Source organism: Sceloporus occidentalis, unplaced genomic scaffold (assembly GCF_023333645.1).
Source record: "Sceloporus occidentalis isolate IW3139 unplaced genomic scaffold, rSceOcc1.0.p SCAF_3, whole genome shotgun sequence".
Classification (NCBI taxonomy): Eukaryota; Metazoa; Chordata; class Lepidosauria; order Squamata; family Phrynosomatidae; genus Sceloporus; species Sceloporus occidentalis.
The window spans coordinates 94,637,067-94,655,339 of NW_028316983.1; the positions used below are offsets into that span (position 1 = coordinate 94,637,067).

An 18,273-nucleotide genomic window follows, 5' to 3' on the forward strand; every position below is an offset into this window, starting at 1 on the left:
CAGATCTTCAGTTCTTATTGCACATTCTGCTGATCTTTTCTTAACTTCTTTCTCTTCTCTTCTCTTCAGCTGATGACTATTAAAGTATGCTTTTTCTGGAGCCTTCCTTCTCTAAATTTACTGCATTCATCTCTTTCTTCTGTGGCGGGGCCAACAAGAAGTTGTCTATCATTCCTCAAATAAGATACCCAACTGCCTGAATTTCTTGGTTTCAGACTGAAAATTGGCAACAGAAGCGTTTTATTTAGCACACGGTGGCTTAATCTACACACACAAGCACAAGCGTGGCTGATGGCTTGTGCCACTGCAGTACTTCAAGTGCCAGGGATTTTCTATTAGGCCAATGAAGCTGTTCACACAAAAGTTTGGCATTTAGTTCCAGCAACTTTCCATCATGGAGTATATATACTAGTGTTGTGAAAAGTGATCAAAGTGTAGAATTGGTTGCTTAATATTGAGAATTTAAATTTCAGTTTGGTAAATTAGGCCAAAGTGATATGAAAAAGCAAAGTTTAAACAGAATTTCTAGAGCTACGGTAATCCATTCATTCTCCATAAAGGTTTATGTTTATTTCTCTGTTCCTGGTAGCTTTGTAATATGTATTCTTGGCTAAACCTTTAAGAAACCAAAAGGTCATGTAGTGGCTTACATTAGGCTCTGTTTAATGCAATCTTTTTCTTTTCTTCTGTGTTAATAAAATTGCATCAAGATTTACATCAAGTTTATAAAGGCTTGAAAGCAGATTTATGTAACTACAAATTATACAGTTGTTAAGCTGAAGTTATTTCAAATCAAACATTTGCATTTATTTTTTATTAGACAGTATACACTGTCAAGCATCTAACTTGAAATACTGAACCATATTTGTATCATTCATATTGAAGATATTAGCGTTATAGTGGATGGATTTTGAATGTTGCATCTCATGTTGTATAATTTATCTATAGAATCATCTCACCACATTATTTACAACTAAATGATACATGTGTGATTCATACCCCCTCACACAGCCACTTCTAAAGCAAACAACTGTTACAGCTATTTTTTTTGTAATAGACACAATCAGGTAAACTCCAATACAGGTGGAAGTATGCACTGGAAACTCAGACTGAAGAGATATGTGATAAGTTTGTAGAATCTTCCATTTGATTTTGGTTTAACATTACATTTATGCAGGAGATAACTGTTTCTCTTTGAACATAATTGTATCAAATTAACTGTTTGTATCCTGAATTAATTGGAAGGTTAATAAATATGCTCAGTTCCTAAGGCTGGGTACTTTTCTTCATTTCTACATTTTACCACTGAACACTTCAAATGCAGAAGAACAGAGTATATGTATACGTATAAAAAAAGACAACTGATATTCATTAGTTTACATTTATTGAGAACTCATACAAAATCATTACAATTAATGGGTAATTCATGAGTACAGACAATGTCAATATCGCAAGCTCAACACAACATACTGTAAAGCATTTGATTTACCTCACGTCCAAGCTGCATCTCCCTAAGATACTTCCCATCACAGTTGCCTTTAAAAGACAGTCTTCTGTTTTTTAACACGGGTAGTTTCTGTAGAGAACACTATCTCAGGACGAAAATGCATCTTGCATGCATATAAGATAAAGGTTGCATAAACACAAAGTTTTATAGGGTACTACCAGTAGAACATGTATATCTACATTATGAATTCTGTAGGACCTAATGTTATGGTTTATGAACTGCTAGTACACAAAGAAAAGGGAACAGCTCTACCTTTTAGTTTACAAAAATAAAGATTTCCTAGCAGCTGGCAAGTCTCTTTTTTTTCAGGAAAAAGGATTAGTGAACGATGCAGCCTACCTAGCAATTAAGATCACTAAAGGGTGATTTACACAAATAAATCTAGATAAAGACTGCTTTTTTTTAAACTAGAAAAGCATATCTTAAACAAGAATACATACTGAAGGATGGTCTGGAGATGGTACTATCAGATGAAATCAAGATACTTTTTAAAACATTCATTACTCTGTTTTGTTAGAATGCTACATTTCCCCCCTGCTATAGCACATGAACTGCTCAACGATAAAATAACCGCCTATAGACTGGATCCCAGTGTTGGAACCTTTTGATCCAACCTAACATTTCTAAAAGAAACAAGACAAACCAAACAGTAGAACTACTCTTAGGGCAAGAAGATGCCTATAGGTCCATCAGCAAACTTAAAATGAAATACAAAAATAGTAAAGCAAATCTTCTATCATCGCCTATGCCAACCATTTTTATTACATCCTTTCTCCTTACAGTTACTTTCAGTTTAAGCTACATATATTGAAACTGGAGCAAATAGTTTTTTATTGTAAAATGGTGAAACAATCTAACCAAGATAAAGCTAGTCTGCACATACCTAGTTGTTCTATAAAAATGCAAACTGACATGTCAAACTACAACAAAAAATGAAGTGTCTTGAGGGAATTCAAGTACAACTATTAATTTAGTTGTGAAAATGCAAAACATATCTATGCTTGACTATTTAGCAAAGTGCAAATTGATAGATGGTTTGTAGTATTACCACATAACAAATTATGGAACATTTATGGTCAGGCAAATAGCACTTTAAAGAATGAGAAGCGATTAAAACAGGCAAATTATACCCTACACCATTAAGTATGGGATACATTTAAAATCGGTATTGTTTTGCCAATTTTACCTTCTACATGGAGCCCTTCTATGGTCCATGCTCATCGGCTCACCATGGCCATACACTCAAAGGAATCCTCTTTATTGGAAGTAACTATCTCAGGACCTGATTTTATGAGCTATGATTTGGTGCTTGCAGCATCTTCAGCACTGTGTGTGAAAATGAAGGCAGGGTTTTTGAATATTTTTCTTTGATGCAGATAAAAGCAGGACTTGATAAAACCAAAGCATTTTATTACGTGATGAACAAAAAACTGATGGTACTGCCTCAGCATTGTATTGTTTACTTAAACTGAAAAACTGCACCAGTTAAACTATCTAGATAAGCCACATACAAAACATTTAAACTGGCAAAAATATACAGCAGTTCAGCTGAAATAGCAAGGTAGGAAGGAGATAGCTATAAAAAAGAAATATTTGCCAACTGTTAACATTTCACTGGCATACATGCTTTCTAAACTATTCTGTAAAATTCAAGTCTAATTTTCCTCTTTATAAAATAAGCAAACTAGATTAATTTATGTTTAAATGGTGTATACCTTAAACTTGTTTGGGATTAAGAGAAACATACAGTATGCTTGAATAAGTAGTAATGGGTATAACATCCTTTAACATTATAAAAACATTTTTGAAGGCTGTTGAAGTTCTGACCAATAGTTCCTGTATCTTGAAAAAATATTTTATATTCATATGTAACAACTCAGACTATTGAGGGAAAAATAGTAAAAATGACTTACTCAAAAATTACTGCAGCAATCCACTTATCTTTTAAAAATAAAGATACACATTTACCCAGAAATGTCAGTAATTGTTTCAGACTTTCCACTGGAATGAAACCATGAATAGCAGAATACATTTGGGGAACGGTATTAGCAGATTGCTTTTGAATACACAAGCACAGAAAAAATCTCACAGGGACAACATTAATATACTGAAATATGTATTTATACACTTCCTTAGGTTGTGCTTACCTGTGCTTTTTGCAGCAGAACCTAAGGTGGAAGTTCTGGGAAGGCACTGTGAAGTATAAATAATTGCACTGTTTGCAATTAATAAAGATTTTATACTTTAAATGAATCAAAATCAACAGCCTCCATTTGGTGAATGATAAAGAATCTGGTGAATTTTTGTTCTGTTTAGTTAGTAAGTACACCATTCTCCAATAAACTACAAACTAATCATGCAAAATATTTGATCTAGAGACTTCAAAGCCTACACTACATATATTTAATAACTTCCTAGCAGGGCTTTTTTTTCTTTTCAAAATTTAAATCCTAACCTAAATTGGGATAAAATAATTCCCTCCTGATTCTACAGTACAACAAAATGCATTTCTAGTTATCTGTGCAGTAAAACTACTTTATTTTAGACCTCTTTTTTCTTCTCTTGCAGCCACCCTAAGAGTATACTCCAAAACAACAAAATCATTTTCCAAAGGCTAATAAAGGTTTATAAAATTAACATATACCTGTATCACCAAACATATGCAGACAACCGAACACAAAACAACCTGCACCTCACAAGCATTTTAAACTTTAGCAATGCACAAGTTTGTATCTCACAGTATCTCATTTCCGAACTCCTAACGAATAATGTTTCTTAGGCAAATGACAATTTCTTTAGCTAAAGCTAAATGTCTCAAGGAATACTTACCCATAAAGCTCATACAAACAGATATTTATGCATATCTAGGTTTCTGAATTAAGAAGCAATTATGATTTTCTAAGATATGAGCACTGTATTTTATTCCAACATAATATTCACACAGGTATGGCATTTGCATTATGTGGAACATTGACAAAAAGATACTGTTGCAGTTCATCATTTTGTCATTCTGATGTACTTACAGTGCAATGCTCCTTGAAGGAACAATCAAGGATGATACACAGCACAGTCCTCCTCACCCCTACAGAGCTAGTTCTATACTGGCTGGATCAAACCTGCACTTCAACAGACAATGGCAAGACAGACTGTATTGCATGTAATCTAAGATATGCAAAAAAGCAAACAGTGGATTTTATCAGAATATCAATTTTCAGTATGGATTATTAGAAATTAAATGGATTACGGAGATTTTGCAAAATATCACTTATTGACTAGTCTTCAGCATTTAAAAAGACCTCATCTGCAAGACGTTTTTCTGTTAAGCACTCCCACACTCTGAAAACATGTTCCTAAGACAAATGCAGTTTTGGTAACTATAAAACATATCATCCTTACTACACTGAATTTTGAAGCAAAGTGCTGCAAACTGATTGCTTAGCACATTTTGCCTTCTACAGAAACTGAATTTAGTAACGTGCCTGAAAAATATACTTAAGAATGAAATCATGTATAAAAACAAATGTTAACTACAGCAGCTGTATGGGTCTGAGACAGTGGTCATGAATAAAAAAAAGAAATTGCAACTGTTAGTGCAGTAAAGTATGTCAAGAAACGCCTTCACATACATGCAATTTTTTAATCAAATAGAAAGAGAAGACCAAGATGCTAAACAGAAAAATACAATAACAAAAGAGATCCTTCTATAACTATTCTGCAAGGGGAGAATATCAATGTCAAGCCCAAACTTCCAAGGGGGAAAAAAGTCTTATTTGTGTACATGTACAGCATTACTAACAAATCCTTGCATTCTCTGAGTACCCACATATCCAACTTACCGACACAGGAGGTTTCATATTATTTATTGTAAAGCACAAAACAGGCATTTAAAAGTGATCAAGTATACATTGAAAAAGTACATTTATATCACAAAGCATTGACCACATAATAGTTGCAAATACATTTGCTGGAATGTGTACATCTATACTAATGTACTAAAAACAAACCAATTTCCATTTCTACACAGAAATATTACCTCCTATCAGAAGTGATAGATATTTTGTACATTTTCAAAAACACTATTTTAACCAAACAAAAATTATGATCTTCATCAAGGCGTCTGCATCCACACATTTAACAAAGGTTTTTTCCCCCACATAATGAAGCAAATACTGTATTGTCCACTTCTTATTATTGGCCCTGTGCGAAGAAATACATAAGAAATACACAAAAAGTTAAAGAAAATCTTTTAAAAATTGCGCTAACTCAGGAGTGAAGCCTTTAAGAAAGAAAATGTTGTTAATGTAATGGTGGTGGCTTCCTGCATGGCTTTCAAAAACCCTGGGAGGAGAAATTTTTAGATCAAAAGCACTGAATGTATGCAAAGAAAAGACAGAACTCCAGTTAACAGAGCATGAATTCATTTAATAACTACCCATTGCCAGGAAAAATAATGCATACTCCAGAAAGATACCAAAGTGGGAGACATGCAGAAACCAAAAAAACAAAAAGCCCACAAAATAAGAAAAAAAAATCTCAGCCATGTTATTCAAGATTGTTATACCTGTGGTGCTGGAGGATGTTGTGGCATTCCTTGTGGACTTGTCTGGGCATAATAGGCTGCCTGCTGTCTATAGTATTCAGCCCACGCTGCACTATAATCTGGCTGACCGGCTGGTGGGGCTCCGGCTGGAGCTGGAACTGCCTGACCTAAAAAGAATATAGATTACACAACTCTGGTGCCAAAAAAGGGACAAAAGAAGCTCAAAATAATCTCATTTCTAACAAACATTACCTTGCTTCTTGTAATATTCCTCCCAAGCTTTTGAATAATCTTGTGGCTGCCCTTGTTGACCTGAAAAACCCCCCACATTTTAATGTAAAAACAGCTCCTAGGTACACCAAAATTACAGACAAGAATACAGTGGAAGAGTTCTTTGCTGTTTAGACGCTCAGTACAAAGAAGAGATATTAAATCGAAGTTTAAATTTTCTTGTACATTTTGTTTTTAACTTAAATCCAAGATTACTGCCTGGCATCATATGCCTGTATTTGAATTCACCATTTGTAGGGTGTCTATATTATAGAGTCCCATTCCTCTTCCTCAAGTGCATCTGTGGCTAAGTTTGGAAATAGAGCTGTGATATACCTGTGGTACTATTCTGTGGTATGCAAATCATATGAATTAGACCATATAACCCAACCCCTTCCCTCATGCATATGACTTTGAAAGATTTATCTCATCTGTTCAGGAATGTACATTAACTATGCATGGTTTTTAAGAGAACCCTGAATTATAGACTACGAAGGCAATTTTTACAGAAGAGCCCTGGTGGTGCAGTGTTTAAAATGCCTGTACTGCAGCCACTCACTCACAAACCATACGGTTGCGAGTTCAATACCAGTGAAAGGGCTCAAGCTCGACTCAGGCTTTCATCCTTCTGAGGTTGCTAAAATGAGTACCCAGCTTGTTGGGGGCAATTAGCTTACAATTTGTAAACTGCTTAGGGAGTGCTTAAGTGCACTGATAAGCGGTATAAAAATGTACTTGCTATTGCTATGAGCACTTCTGCCAAGGTTACTTCAAAAATTAAACACACATCCTGTCAAACCATGTTTAAGCATTCCTAGTGACCTTTGTATTGCAGTGACTGATGCATCAGCAACCAGAATAATGAGGGCAGAAAGAAAGGAGTCAAAAATACTATCAGTTCAATGTGACCACTACTGATTAATTTTGTACATTTTAAACTGCACAATTTAAATCTTTTTAAGCATATAATGCACATTAAACAAAGTAAGGAAACCACTGCCGTTACGAAGAAAGCAAAATTACATCAATCATAAGGTACATATGGGGCAATAACTTAAAGGACTGACACTGTGTACAAGTCAGTATGGCGGGATACAGACTGCCAGAAAGAGGCGGCCAGGAGCTGCTTCTCTTTTCCGTGCAGCCACGCCACAGCAACCAAATTGTGCGGCGCGGCTACACAGAAATAAAAGGAGCACTGAAAAGTGGTTCCTTTTCGCGCTGCTGCAAACTGCCTGTGACAGCGCAAACACATCACTGCTGCGTGAGTCCATCTTGATGGCGTGCAGCAGTGATGTCATTGCTATGCATGCCGTGTATAGGGCACCACGCAGCAATGACATAATCGCTACATGCTAGGGTTGTGGGGCGTGTGCACACGCTGCCCCGAGGCAAACCTAGCATGTCGCCAGGACGTGCTAAAGGGCCCGTCTGTAGAGCGCCTATATTGTCAAAGAAATACTGTGCACTAAAAAGTTCCTTTTAAATCAACACAACCTCATTTGTCATAGCAATGAATTCTGAATCCATGGTAGTACAGTGGGCCCTCGCCTTATGCGGGGATCCGTTCCGGATCCCTCCGCGTAAGGTGAATTCCGCCTATGCTCAAGCCCCATTGTAAACAATGGGGCTTGTGCATGGCGGCGCGCAAGCGCCCATTCAATTGAATGGGACGCGCCGCCCCGCCCGCGTCGCTGTAAAAGAAATCTTAAGAGATTTTGAAACAATGCATTTATATCCTGCCTAATCTCCAAAGAATTTAGGATCAAACAGAGTTATCCTATTATCCTTACTACAAATTATGTGAAGTAGGTTAGATTGTAAGATAGCAACCAAACTTGTCTCCTTGTTTGGAACCTAAGATTACTAATTTATGGCTCAAATTTTATCCACTACACCACACAGATTCTCTATGCTACATGAACATGCAATATGAATTCATAAAGAATGGCAAGTTATAAACCCCCAGTGTTATAAAGGTGTCAACCTCAACCACACTGAAGATAAACAGAATAATTCTACTTGGTCCATAAAAAAGGTAAAGGTAAAGGTTTTTCCTTGACATAAATGTCTAGACTGTAGGGGGTGGTGGTGCACATCTCTGTTAGAAAGCCGAAGATCCAGTGTTGTCCGAAGACAGCTCCGGTGGTCATGTGGCCAACAAGACTGTACTGAACATTGTTAGCTTGCCACTGAAGTTGTACTTTTCTATCTACGGTGCGCCCTTGTCTTACGCAGGGATCTGTTTCGCCCCCCCCCCCCCCCCAACGTAAGCCATAAAATAAAATGCCTATGCTCGAGCCCCATTCACTTGAATGGGGCTTGTGTACATGGCGGTGGTGGGTGCGTGTCCCATTCAAGTGAATGGGGCGTGCTGCCCCTTGCGCCCGTGTGGCTCTCTGCAGATTTGAGCGTATGCTCAAACCCTCGTATGACGCAGGCGCACTGTACTTGCATTTGCATGTTTTCAAACTGCTGGGTCGGCAGAAGCTGAGACTAGTGACAGGAGTCCATCTCATCATGCGGCACTTGGGCTTTGAACTGCCAACCTTACAATCATCAAAACTGACATCATAACCACTAAGCCACTGCATCCTACCTGGTTCATACATGTGTACATTTTTAACAATGCCTTCTAGCACTCTTTAAGTTATCATGGCAAGGCATTTATCAAGGCAAAAAATGCAAAATGCCTACTGTTGATTCCATTTGTGAAACTACTGCAGCAGCACTGCAAAAGAGCTTGTTAAGTAATTATTCTCCATATTTTTAAAACTTTTAAATTTTTTAAAAGGCTGCTGATCTTAGATCTATAGTTTTCATATTTCCAGCATTCCCTACTTGCCTAGTTTGGTCAATTGCCTGCACTGAATTCTGTCACTTGTGGCTACTTGGCAAACTGATCATACCAGGCTGTATTGAGCTGGCTCAGATAGTGGAAAATTTCTGGTAATCTTTTGCCAAGCACTGAGGTCTTTGGAGAAAAGGTAGGATACAATTATTTAAATGTTTATCCATAAATAAATTGTCCCATTTCCAGTCGTAAGTGCAAGCTTATTTTATTAAAATATGCACTATGACAACATCAACCTGAACTTCTGAAAAGAACACGTTTGTCAGTAGTTTCAAATATGCTGTTGCATAGAATTAAGAGGCTATATATCCATTAGTTCCAAGATACAAAAAGTCACAGAAGTTGAAAATATGTACAATCTCTTCAGTATGTAAAGCTGTGGAAAGTCTAATGATTTAGCTCTCCCTCATCTGGTTTGAAGAAGGCCAGAATTGTTAAAATCAGGAATATATTTCCTGAAACTGTATTATTGAACTATTTTATATTTGAAAATTCTCACATCTATTAAAGCAAGACCCCTAGAAGTCCACATTTTGACCTTGGCTATCCTGAACAGAACTTAGAGCAAAAGATGACAATGCATCAGTATGAGGAACTTCTGCTTTTCTACTGCAGCATGATGACTTCCCCCATCTATCTCTGTCAAAAGTCACGCTGAGATCCTGAAGTCATCTGTGCTATCCCAAAAATAAACTTTTCACTTGTGGCCAGCTGGATCTTTGACTCTGGATCAATGCATTTCACCCCTAAGAAGATTTGACACAGCAACACATGGAGTTAAACAGCAACCTGTAAGATTATTATTGTGGCCAACTGCAAGTTCCATCTATGGTTTGTAGCCATAGTTACTGTGATTTTGGTGGGCAGTTTCTCAACAGAAGTAACACAAGATATCTTACTTCCTACAGTATTAATTAACAAACTTTCTCAAGTGCAGATATATCAGACTATTCTGCTTCAAAGATTTAGGATTGCTGGGTTGCAACCCATATTGTGCTGGTGGTCACAACAGAACTTTTCACCTCTCCTTCTTTCTGCACCCTTCTGTGCTGCCTGAAAACTGCCCCCCAGAGGGTGTTCCAGAACTGCTGAATTCTGCTGCCCCCAACCACTAGTACTCTTGTGCTGGACCCTGCCTACTCTCAAAAAGGAAAATACACTATTTCACCTAGTGGGAACATCTGCAACAGTCTTATGGATTCAACATCTATTAGCATGAAATGTGGGGTAACTAGAATTAGCCTTGTAACTAGAATTAACGTAGCATTGGCAGACAAAGAGCTGCATGGGCATCCACATGACCCATCTGTGGATGAGCGTGGGTACATGTTGGACCATAGACAAGGTAGATTTGGAAGCATGCTGCTTGCTGGAAATGCACTCAAATGATTCCTTCCTGCCAATTAGTTGCTTCTAAGCACTGAAGGTAGGTTAAAAACAATGGCTTTCTATAAGGACAAAGATTGTTGGGGGCCATCAAGCAGGTCTTATTCTGGTCTCCATGTAAAACAGTGACACTGGTGACACCATCCCTAGACCCCTCATTTCATGCTAATAGATGTTGAGTGCAAATACAAGACCATGGAATGCAGATTTCCCAACTAAACATAAGCATTCATAAAATGCCATCTCATCATCCGAGGTCAACAGACTAAAAATGATACATATAATATAAAGCTTATGAATATTAATCAATGTCTTTCCTATCTATTCTTTTCTTTTCAAACTGCGTATGAAAAGTATTCTTTTATATGCAAAATCATAAAACATTCCATTTTAAATCACATGCAAAGTAAGACGTACCCATTTTTTTATAGTATTCTTCCCATGCCTTGGTGTAATCTACCTGCCCTGCTGGTGCTGGATTTGGTTGATCTCCTAATTTAATAGAAAGTAAAAGAAAAAAATGGTTTTGGATGTATGCATACACACACCAATTCAGTTATGCATTTGAATTTTATACATATTCCATGCAACAGCTGGAAAGAAGTTTAAATTTCTAGAAAGTGAACTACAAAATATTTAATAGAAGACAGAAAAAATTGAAACAGAAATAAATAACTGAAAATATTTATATAATAGTTAATAATTAAAATTATTTCAGGGAAAATTTATTTCATCGAGATGGCAAAATGCAACTGCGCATCAAATTAAGGCCAAAGTCAATACTCATTTTCCCAGTTTCAACCTAGAATTCTGAATAACTTGCAAACACAGATACAAGTTTAATTGCTAACCGTGTCTGACACAGTACATGCATGGCAACTCTTAAGACTGTCTCACATTCCTTAATGTTCCCTTCTCACATAAGACAACATAAAAATCCTAGATACAAGGAAGAGCTTGTAAGTGCCAGTGACTGCTTCTTATTTGTTAAGAAAGGAAGGGTATTCTGCCATGGTAATAGGAATTAAGTAAACTACCCTTCTGGTAAAGTAGGAATGCACAACTGTGAGCCAATCCCCCTGCCATCCCAGCCCACTTCTCGCTTTTAAAGGTTGAGTCTCCCTTACCCGAAATGCTCCAAAATATGAAACCTCTGAAGCTACAGCACAAGTATTGCAGTATATACATTTGCAAAGTTGGAGAGGGATGCAAGGCTGGAGATGGATGTGAATCAATGACCAGGATTGCCACCATTTTGAAGGCAAAGAGGGTGGCTTGAGGTCTCCTGTACTTTAAACAGGTCCATTATATAAACATTACTTATATAAAAATCAAGTCCCTTATATTTAAAACAATAATGCATTATTTCCAGGCTGCAGAGAGAGATCAGATTTCAAAACCTGCTTTTTAACAAATGCATGAAAAATAAGAGCGAGCCTTTAAAAAAAAAAAGGTACAGGAAAGCTCTGAGCCCTCCAGCCACCCGTCTCTGCCTTCATGGTGGCAGCAGCACTTCTGGTTTTGCATTTGCAAGGCAGTAGCAAATATTCCAAAATCAGGTCCTTTAAATAAAATAAAATGATGGCATATTTGAAGGCTGCCAAAAGATGTGGCTGGAAAGCAACTTGAATTTCTGGCTGCTCATCAGTGAATAGGCTGAAAAGGCTGCTTATGGGGTCCTTTCAATTGTTGCCCCAGTCACTCTATTTTTCATGCATTTTTTTTAAAAAGGTAGGTTTTTTAAAAATCATGTCTTTCTCCAGATGTGTCTCTGCAGTGTTACATCTTGTGTCTCTCTACAAATAATACACCATTTTATTTTATATAAAGGATCTAATTACTACTGTACAGGAGATGTCTGGGAGCCCTCCTGCCACCCATATCTACCTTTGAAGAGGCGGCAGCACTCTTGGTCATTCATTCGCAAGGCAGAAGCAAGCAACTGACAATTTTTCCAAAACCAAAAATATCCAAAATCCCAAACATTTCAGATCCCAAGCATTTCTGATAAGGGAGACTCAGCCTGTAGTACTTTTTGCAGTGGTTTTGCAGGGGGCACAAAGATGGGGGGGGGGGCTGCAAGTGACCCTGGGGTCTATTGGATCAACATGCCATGTCTAATGGTCTATCTAACCATCAAAACTTTTCACTTGTTCTTGCACAAAATCCCTTTAGTACGTAGCCATCAAACTAGTGATTGTCACAATTTTAGTCAGAATTTATAGGGCACAGGGCAAAACTGTATTTTTGCCAAGGTAATGGCTTGTATATAAAAGAACTTAACATAAGGTATATTTACTAAGTGCATAGCCCCGGAAGCCCCTTGTACTCCCCCACCCCAAATATTTTCTCTGATTGTCTGGTGGTGTGCCCCTTAATAATACAGGATGAAGCATGGGCTGTTCGAAGGGAATTGTAGAAAATCTGGTAAATTTCTGCCCAGTTTGGGGGACTTACATTAGAAGTCAAACCAATATATATGAAATTTTATGTTTGGAGAGAAACTTGTATTTTATGCTCAATGAACTCAATACTGTGAACCTGGTAAATAAGGTAAATAATGTTTTAGTGAAATCTATTTTCTTACGAAGGGTAGAAAATAACACAGGAGGTCAATTACAACTATTTACTACCTTGTCCATTGGTCTGAGTAGCTGGTGGAGCACTAGGTGGAGCTGCAGGCGGCGGTTGTGCTTGCTGCTGATAATAGTGAGCATAATAGGCTGCCCATGCTGCCGAATTAGGATCTGTTGGCTTACCTAAGAAATAAAAGTTATTTTTAGTTCAATGTATAATTTGGTCAATGTCACTAACTATCCCCTTGTTTAATATGGCTTTACTCTTATCATTTTAATTCTATTGTGGTTTCTTCATCGGTTTTCTACACAGATAGTGATTAAACACACAAATGCCGACCCAGACACGAATATTGCCCATATACGACAATGATACCAACAAATTTGGCAAATATACACTTTGTTGTGGCAGTAGTGGGCAACATGATGCCCTTCAATGTTTTGAACCATAACTTCCATGTGACCCTTAATTATGTCTGGAACAGATGGGAATTGTGATCCAAAACAGCTGGGAGGCTTTCTGGCTACTAAAGCCATCAGTTTGCAAATTAGTTGGGCCAAATGCAGTAATAAAAACACCCACTGTTGTTTTCTGCCAGAGAAATTAACTCCACCATCATACATGTATAGTCTGCAACAGAGACTATACATAAAAACATATGGACAGGGGTGAGTAAATATTTTAGCCGCTTAGGGAATGCCAACAGAGTACTCAAGCATGTTTTTCTGCAAACACATATACATGAATAGGCTATTTCATCTTACCAGGGTCTGGAGGATTGGGTGGCTGCCAGTGTGGGTACGCATTACCCCATCCTTGTGGTGCATATGGTGCTGGAGGCCCACTAAAATGAAAGTATGACGCACAATTAGAGCAGTACTAAGCAGAAGTGGAAATTATGTTTTTAATACATGAGATGCACTGAAACTGGCAGCTAGAGATGATTCCAGCACAATCTATTCAAGGTTGTAACATTCTGCACAGCAGTGGATTAATGGCCTACAACACCATTTGAGAAACTGTAGTACATTCTCCATTAAGTAAAACTCACTAAAAATGATCCAGATTTGCTCCATGTAATGCTCCTCTTACAATTTAGTGCATCAACTCAGTACAATTAATGCAACAGGCATGCAGATAAAGGAAACATTAATGCACATCTAAATGTGGTCTTTGCTAGGAAGCATTATCTATATCTTCCTTGTTCTGAGAAGCTATCACAAAGTGAACTTTAAACAACTTCAGTTTCTATACCAAATGCATTTTTAAAATTGCCTGAAAACTGCTTTTGTATGGTTATACAAGCCTATGTATGGTTATTGACTGGTCAATGAAAAAAAAATAACTTTAATCCTCAGAAAGCACCCATTACTTCCCAAATTCCTGGACTTAGTTTTGGCAGTTAAAATTAATTCTGGCTTAAATTCTCGTTGCCCCAGAGTGAAATTACAGAACAGAAGAAAAGAATCTGTTGAGGAACAGTTAAGGCCCAAACATTTTTCCACTGGCCTTTTAAAATTTATTACAGTAATCTCAGAAACTTGAATTGTGGGATTAGTTTTTCTAAATTTTGGACTAGTGAATTTCCCTTCCAATAGAAGTGGTTTTCAGTTTCATGCATATATGACCCCCTCTGAAGAAACTTGTCAAGAACCTCATGATAGGTTCGCCTTAGGGTCGCCATAAGTTGGAAATGACTTGAAGGCACATTACAACAACAAACAGCAAAGCAAGCTACTATATTTTCCTCCCCAGGGAAGTAACTTCTGCAAATGCATTTTCAACAGTAAGCTACTTACTGAGGTGCAGGGCCAGGTGGGCCAGGCGTATAAGGAGCAGGATTGTATGGTCCCATTGGAGCCCCAGGCGGCGGCCCTGGAGGCCCATGTGGCCCAGGAACAACACCATGAGGTCCGTGTGGCACAGGTGGACCCAATGGATTCACTGGACCCTATCAGAAAAGACAAACAGGTAAAATGTAAGTTACCTCCGGTAGTCCCCTTGGCTTCTTCCTATCAGCTGGAAGAAGTAGTTCACATATTCAGTCATGTTATATTCTCCAAATGTTTCCCTTCAGGGAATAACTCCAGTTTGCTACCACAATGACTACTCTGGAAGAATGGATTCCCTTTTCCTTCTACAACACTCTTCATACCCCTCCAAATCTGCTCTGGAGGGCTGGGGTATCCTCTAGAGAAAATATGGGGGGGGGGGGGGAATTCCATGCCACCAGGTGAGGTCTTTTCATACAAAATTGGGTGTTGTTGTTTCTACATAAAAAATTCTGCAGTTGACTTTTCCATAATACCCAGCACTAGGTTGTTTTCTGTAGTCTTCTTGCCATCTAGGCACCAAGAGGTCTTTAACTGAATGAATATACTGAACCGACACAGTTCATAGACCACCCTTGCACTTGCAGTTCCCAGGACAAGCAGCAAATTATCAGGGCAAATGATGTTGTGCAAAGTGCCCAATCACACAGAAGGGCAAGCATGTCCATAGCAAACATATTACTTTACTCAAATGTAAAGAAATCAATGACAACAAAGACAATGACAACAAAGACAACGAACCATTACAGTTTAATTCTCCTCATCTAATCTGCACAACTACCACAACTTTCAACCCATTAAGTATAATATAATACAGCTGATTTTCTAGAATACTTACTCCAATCTTTTCTTCTATGAGCTGACGGGCATAATCAATCTGTTGAGGTGTCCCCCGGATAGTAAACAGTTTCATGTTAGGGTCGGCATTTGGTGGAGGATTTCTCTGAAGTTCTATTCTAGCACCAGATTGTTGGCTAATGCTCTTGATAGTTTCACCACCTGAAATAATAAAATAACCACATACCAAGTTCTACCTAACAACTTAAACAAACCGTAGTCTCCTGAAAATTTCTGTCACAGCTTAGAACAACTGGGACCAACCTTAGTCAAATACAGCAAACTGTACTGCATTTCAACCTTTGTGCCACCCTCTTCATTTTATCAAGTTCTGGTTCTGACAAGAGGCCACAAATCCTCTTGCTCTCAAAAGAAAAAGTATTACCTGATATGCCATATCAAATATGCCACATATTACTCAACATTGGTGCTATCTTTCATTTTTATGACTATGAGGAATAGGAGGGAATATTAGTATTCAAAATTCCCATTTAGCTTTCTGTTAGGAAATGAAGAACCATGCAATTTCTTAGAATAGTAATTGTGTACATTTTGATAAAATTCAGAGAGAAATGTGTGAGATGTGGCACATAAATGTGCTTGAAAATAGCCAATATGTCTACAGCAGAGGTTCTCAACATTTGGTCCTCCAGACATTTTTGACTTCAGCTCCCAGAAGCCCCAGCCACCATGACCAGTGATCAGGAATTATAGGAGCTGGATTTTTTTAAATTAAAAATATATGGATAAGCAAAGGTAGAGAACTACTGATTTACAGGATGTGGGGTTAGATTTTCCCATTAGCTGACGAACTTTCACATTGAATATCAATCTTCTGCCTTCCTTTTGGAACAGTGAGGCATCCAGCAGTAGAATTTACTACTGCTGAACAGATTCACTTGCAGGTAAGGTGGCTGCACCAAGAGGGGGGTGGGTGGAGATGTGCTGGAGCATCCTCTTTGTAGTAGATAGAGGTAAGAGAATTAATCTAATGTTTTCTGAAGGTGTTTCCTGAAGATAATTTGGCCACTCAACAAATCTGACTAAAATACATACTTGCATAAAGTGTGGCTGATCTTGCAGATTCCCCCTTTTGAGATGCAAGTGGAAACCAAGTGATATGGGGCCTATTTTGGACTGAAATGGTGGAGGGAGAGCCAATTATTAGTTACTACACTTTTAAGTTGCTAACAACCATGTAAAAGACCTGGACCAAATTCCTCTATCAGCCTTGAAGCTTATAATGTCTATTTACACCGGGACATGCCCTTGTTTGAGAAAGAATTTATGGGCTAGTTAGTATGTCAGTGTGAAGAACTGGGGTGTGGGTTATCAGGCTGGTGAATAGTGATGGGTACTTACAACTAAGAGAACATCAATTACTTAGAACTAAGAGAATAGCAGTTCAACAACACATTCTCCACAGTTGAGACAGAAGACAGGTTTTTTTGCATTCATGTTTTAATGGAAACACTTGAGTCCTGCTTATTATATAAATACTATGAAACATTATTTATGTATTAGAAAGCAGATCAACCATGTTTTAATGCTTTCTAACATGAATAGACCAAACTTATTAAAGAGCCCTGATGGTGCAATGATTAAATGCCTGTACTGCAGCCACTCAGTCACAAACCACAAGGTTGTGAATTCAATGCCAGCTGGGGCTCAGGGTTGACTCAGCCTGGTATCCTTTCAAGGTCGCTAAAATGAGTATCCAGCTTGTTGGGGGCAATTAGCTTACACATTGTAAACTACTTAGGGGGTGTTTAAGTACACTGATAAGCGGTATAGAAATGTACTTCCTATTGCTATTTAATATGATTTACATTAGTGGTCACCAACGTTTCCTACATCCCAAGGAAATTTTTGGTTAATGTTCGCACCCTCTACAAAACTAACATCACATTTGAAGATGAAGAGGTCTAATTTCTAATTTTATAATTCCAAATTGAGCCACATACAATGTGGGTGAACAAACTGAACTTTAAAAATAAACTTTAACTCAGTGCATAATTGAGCAATTAGGTTCTAATTTATTGAGAATAAATTGTAACTACAGTTGCTCCTAATTTGCGGATCTCAGATCCATGACCTTGAATATCCGCAGCGGGGCAACCTTCGCTATTTTCAATGGTGTCTGTAACTCAGGGCACCCCCCATTCAAGCCTATAGGCAAGCCAGCTCCATTAGACCTTGCTTGAAAGAAGAAGGCCCTCTCTCCATCCCTATCCAGAGGGAGAGAAGGGCAGGCCAGCTCAATCAGGCCTTGCCTAAAAGAAGAAGGCCCTCCCTCCATCTGCCATCCAGAGAGAGAGAAAGGCAAGCCAGCTCCATCAGACCTTGCTTGAAAGAAGGCCCTCACTCCATCCACCATCCAGAGGGACAGAAGGGCAGGCCAGCTCCATCGGGCCTAATCAGAGTAAGAAGAAGGGCCCTCCCTCCAGTCCATCTGCCATGGTCCAGGCAT

The 18,273-nt window shown here is 38.2% G+C and overlaps 2 protein-coding genes across 19 annotated transcripts in view; one reads left to right on the forward strand and one right to left on the reverse strand.

Annotated features, from left to right (window-relative positions):
- The window catches only part of NEXN (nexilin F-actin binding protein), a 49,783-nt gene extending 48,519 nt beyond the window's left edge, over window positions 1–1,264 (forward strand). For all 7 annotated transcript variants that reach the window (XM_089515498.1, XM_089515496.1, XM_089515503.1 and 4 more), the window contains one exon: window positions 70–1,264. In XM_089515498.1, coding sequence (XP_089371624.1) covers window positions 70–83 — 14 coding nt within the window. In that variant the 3' untranslated portion in view covers window positions 84–1,264. The remainder of the gene's footprint in view (window positions 1–69) is intronic.
- Window positions 1,265–1,367: 103 nt separating this feature from the next.
- Window positions 1,368–18,273, reverse strand: part of FUBP1 (far upstream element binding protein 1) — a 37,997-nt gene continuing 21,091 nt past the window's right edge. For 3 of the 12 annotated variants that reach the window (XM_089515489.1, XM_089515492.1, XM_089515484.1), the window contains 8 exons: window positions 15,805–15,965; window positions 14,934–15,085; window positions 13,899–13,978; window positions 13,191–13,316; window positions 10,975–11,049; window positions 6,300–6,359; window positions 6,069–6,214; window positions 1,368–3,700 (listed from right to left, as the gene is read on the reverse strand). In XM_089515489.1, coding sequence (XP_089371615.1) covers window positions 3,593–3,700; window positions 6,069–6,214; window positions 6,300–6,359; window positions 10,975–11,049; window positions 13,191–13,316; window positions 13,899–13,978; window positions 14,934–15,085; window positions 15,805–15,965 — 908 coding nt within the window. In that variant the 3' untranslated portion in view covers window positions 1,368–3,592. Of the gene's footprint in view, window positions 4,629–5,351; window positions 5,705–6,068; window positions 6,215–6,299; window positions 6,360–10,974; window positions 11,050–13,190; window positions 13,317–13,898; window positions 13,979–14,933; window positions 15,086–15,804; window positions 15,966–18,273 lie in introns of those variants that run through there. The other 9 variants (XM_089515494.1, XM_089515487.1, XR_016280491.1 and 6 more) reach the window with 8 other exon arrangements.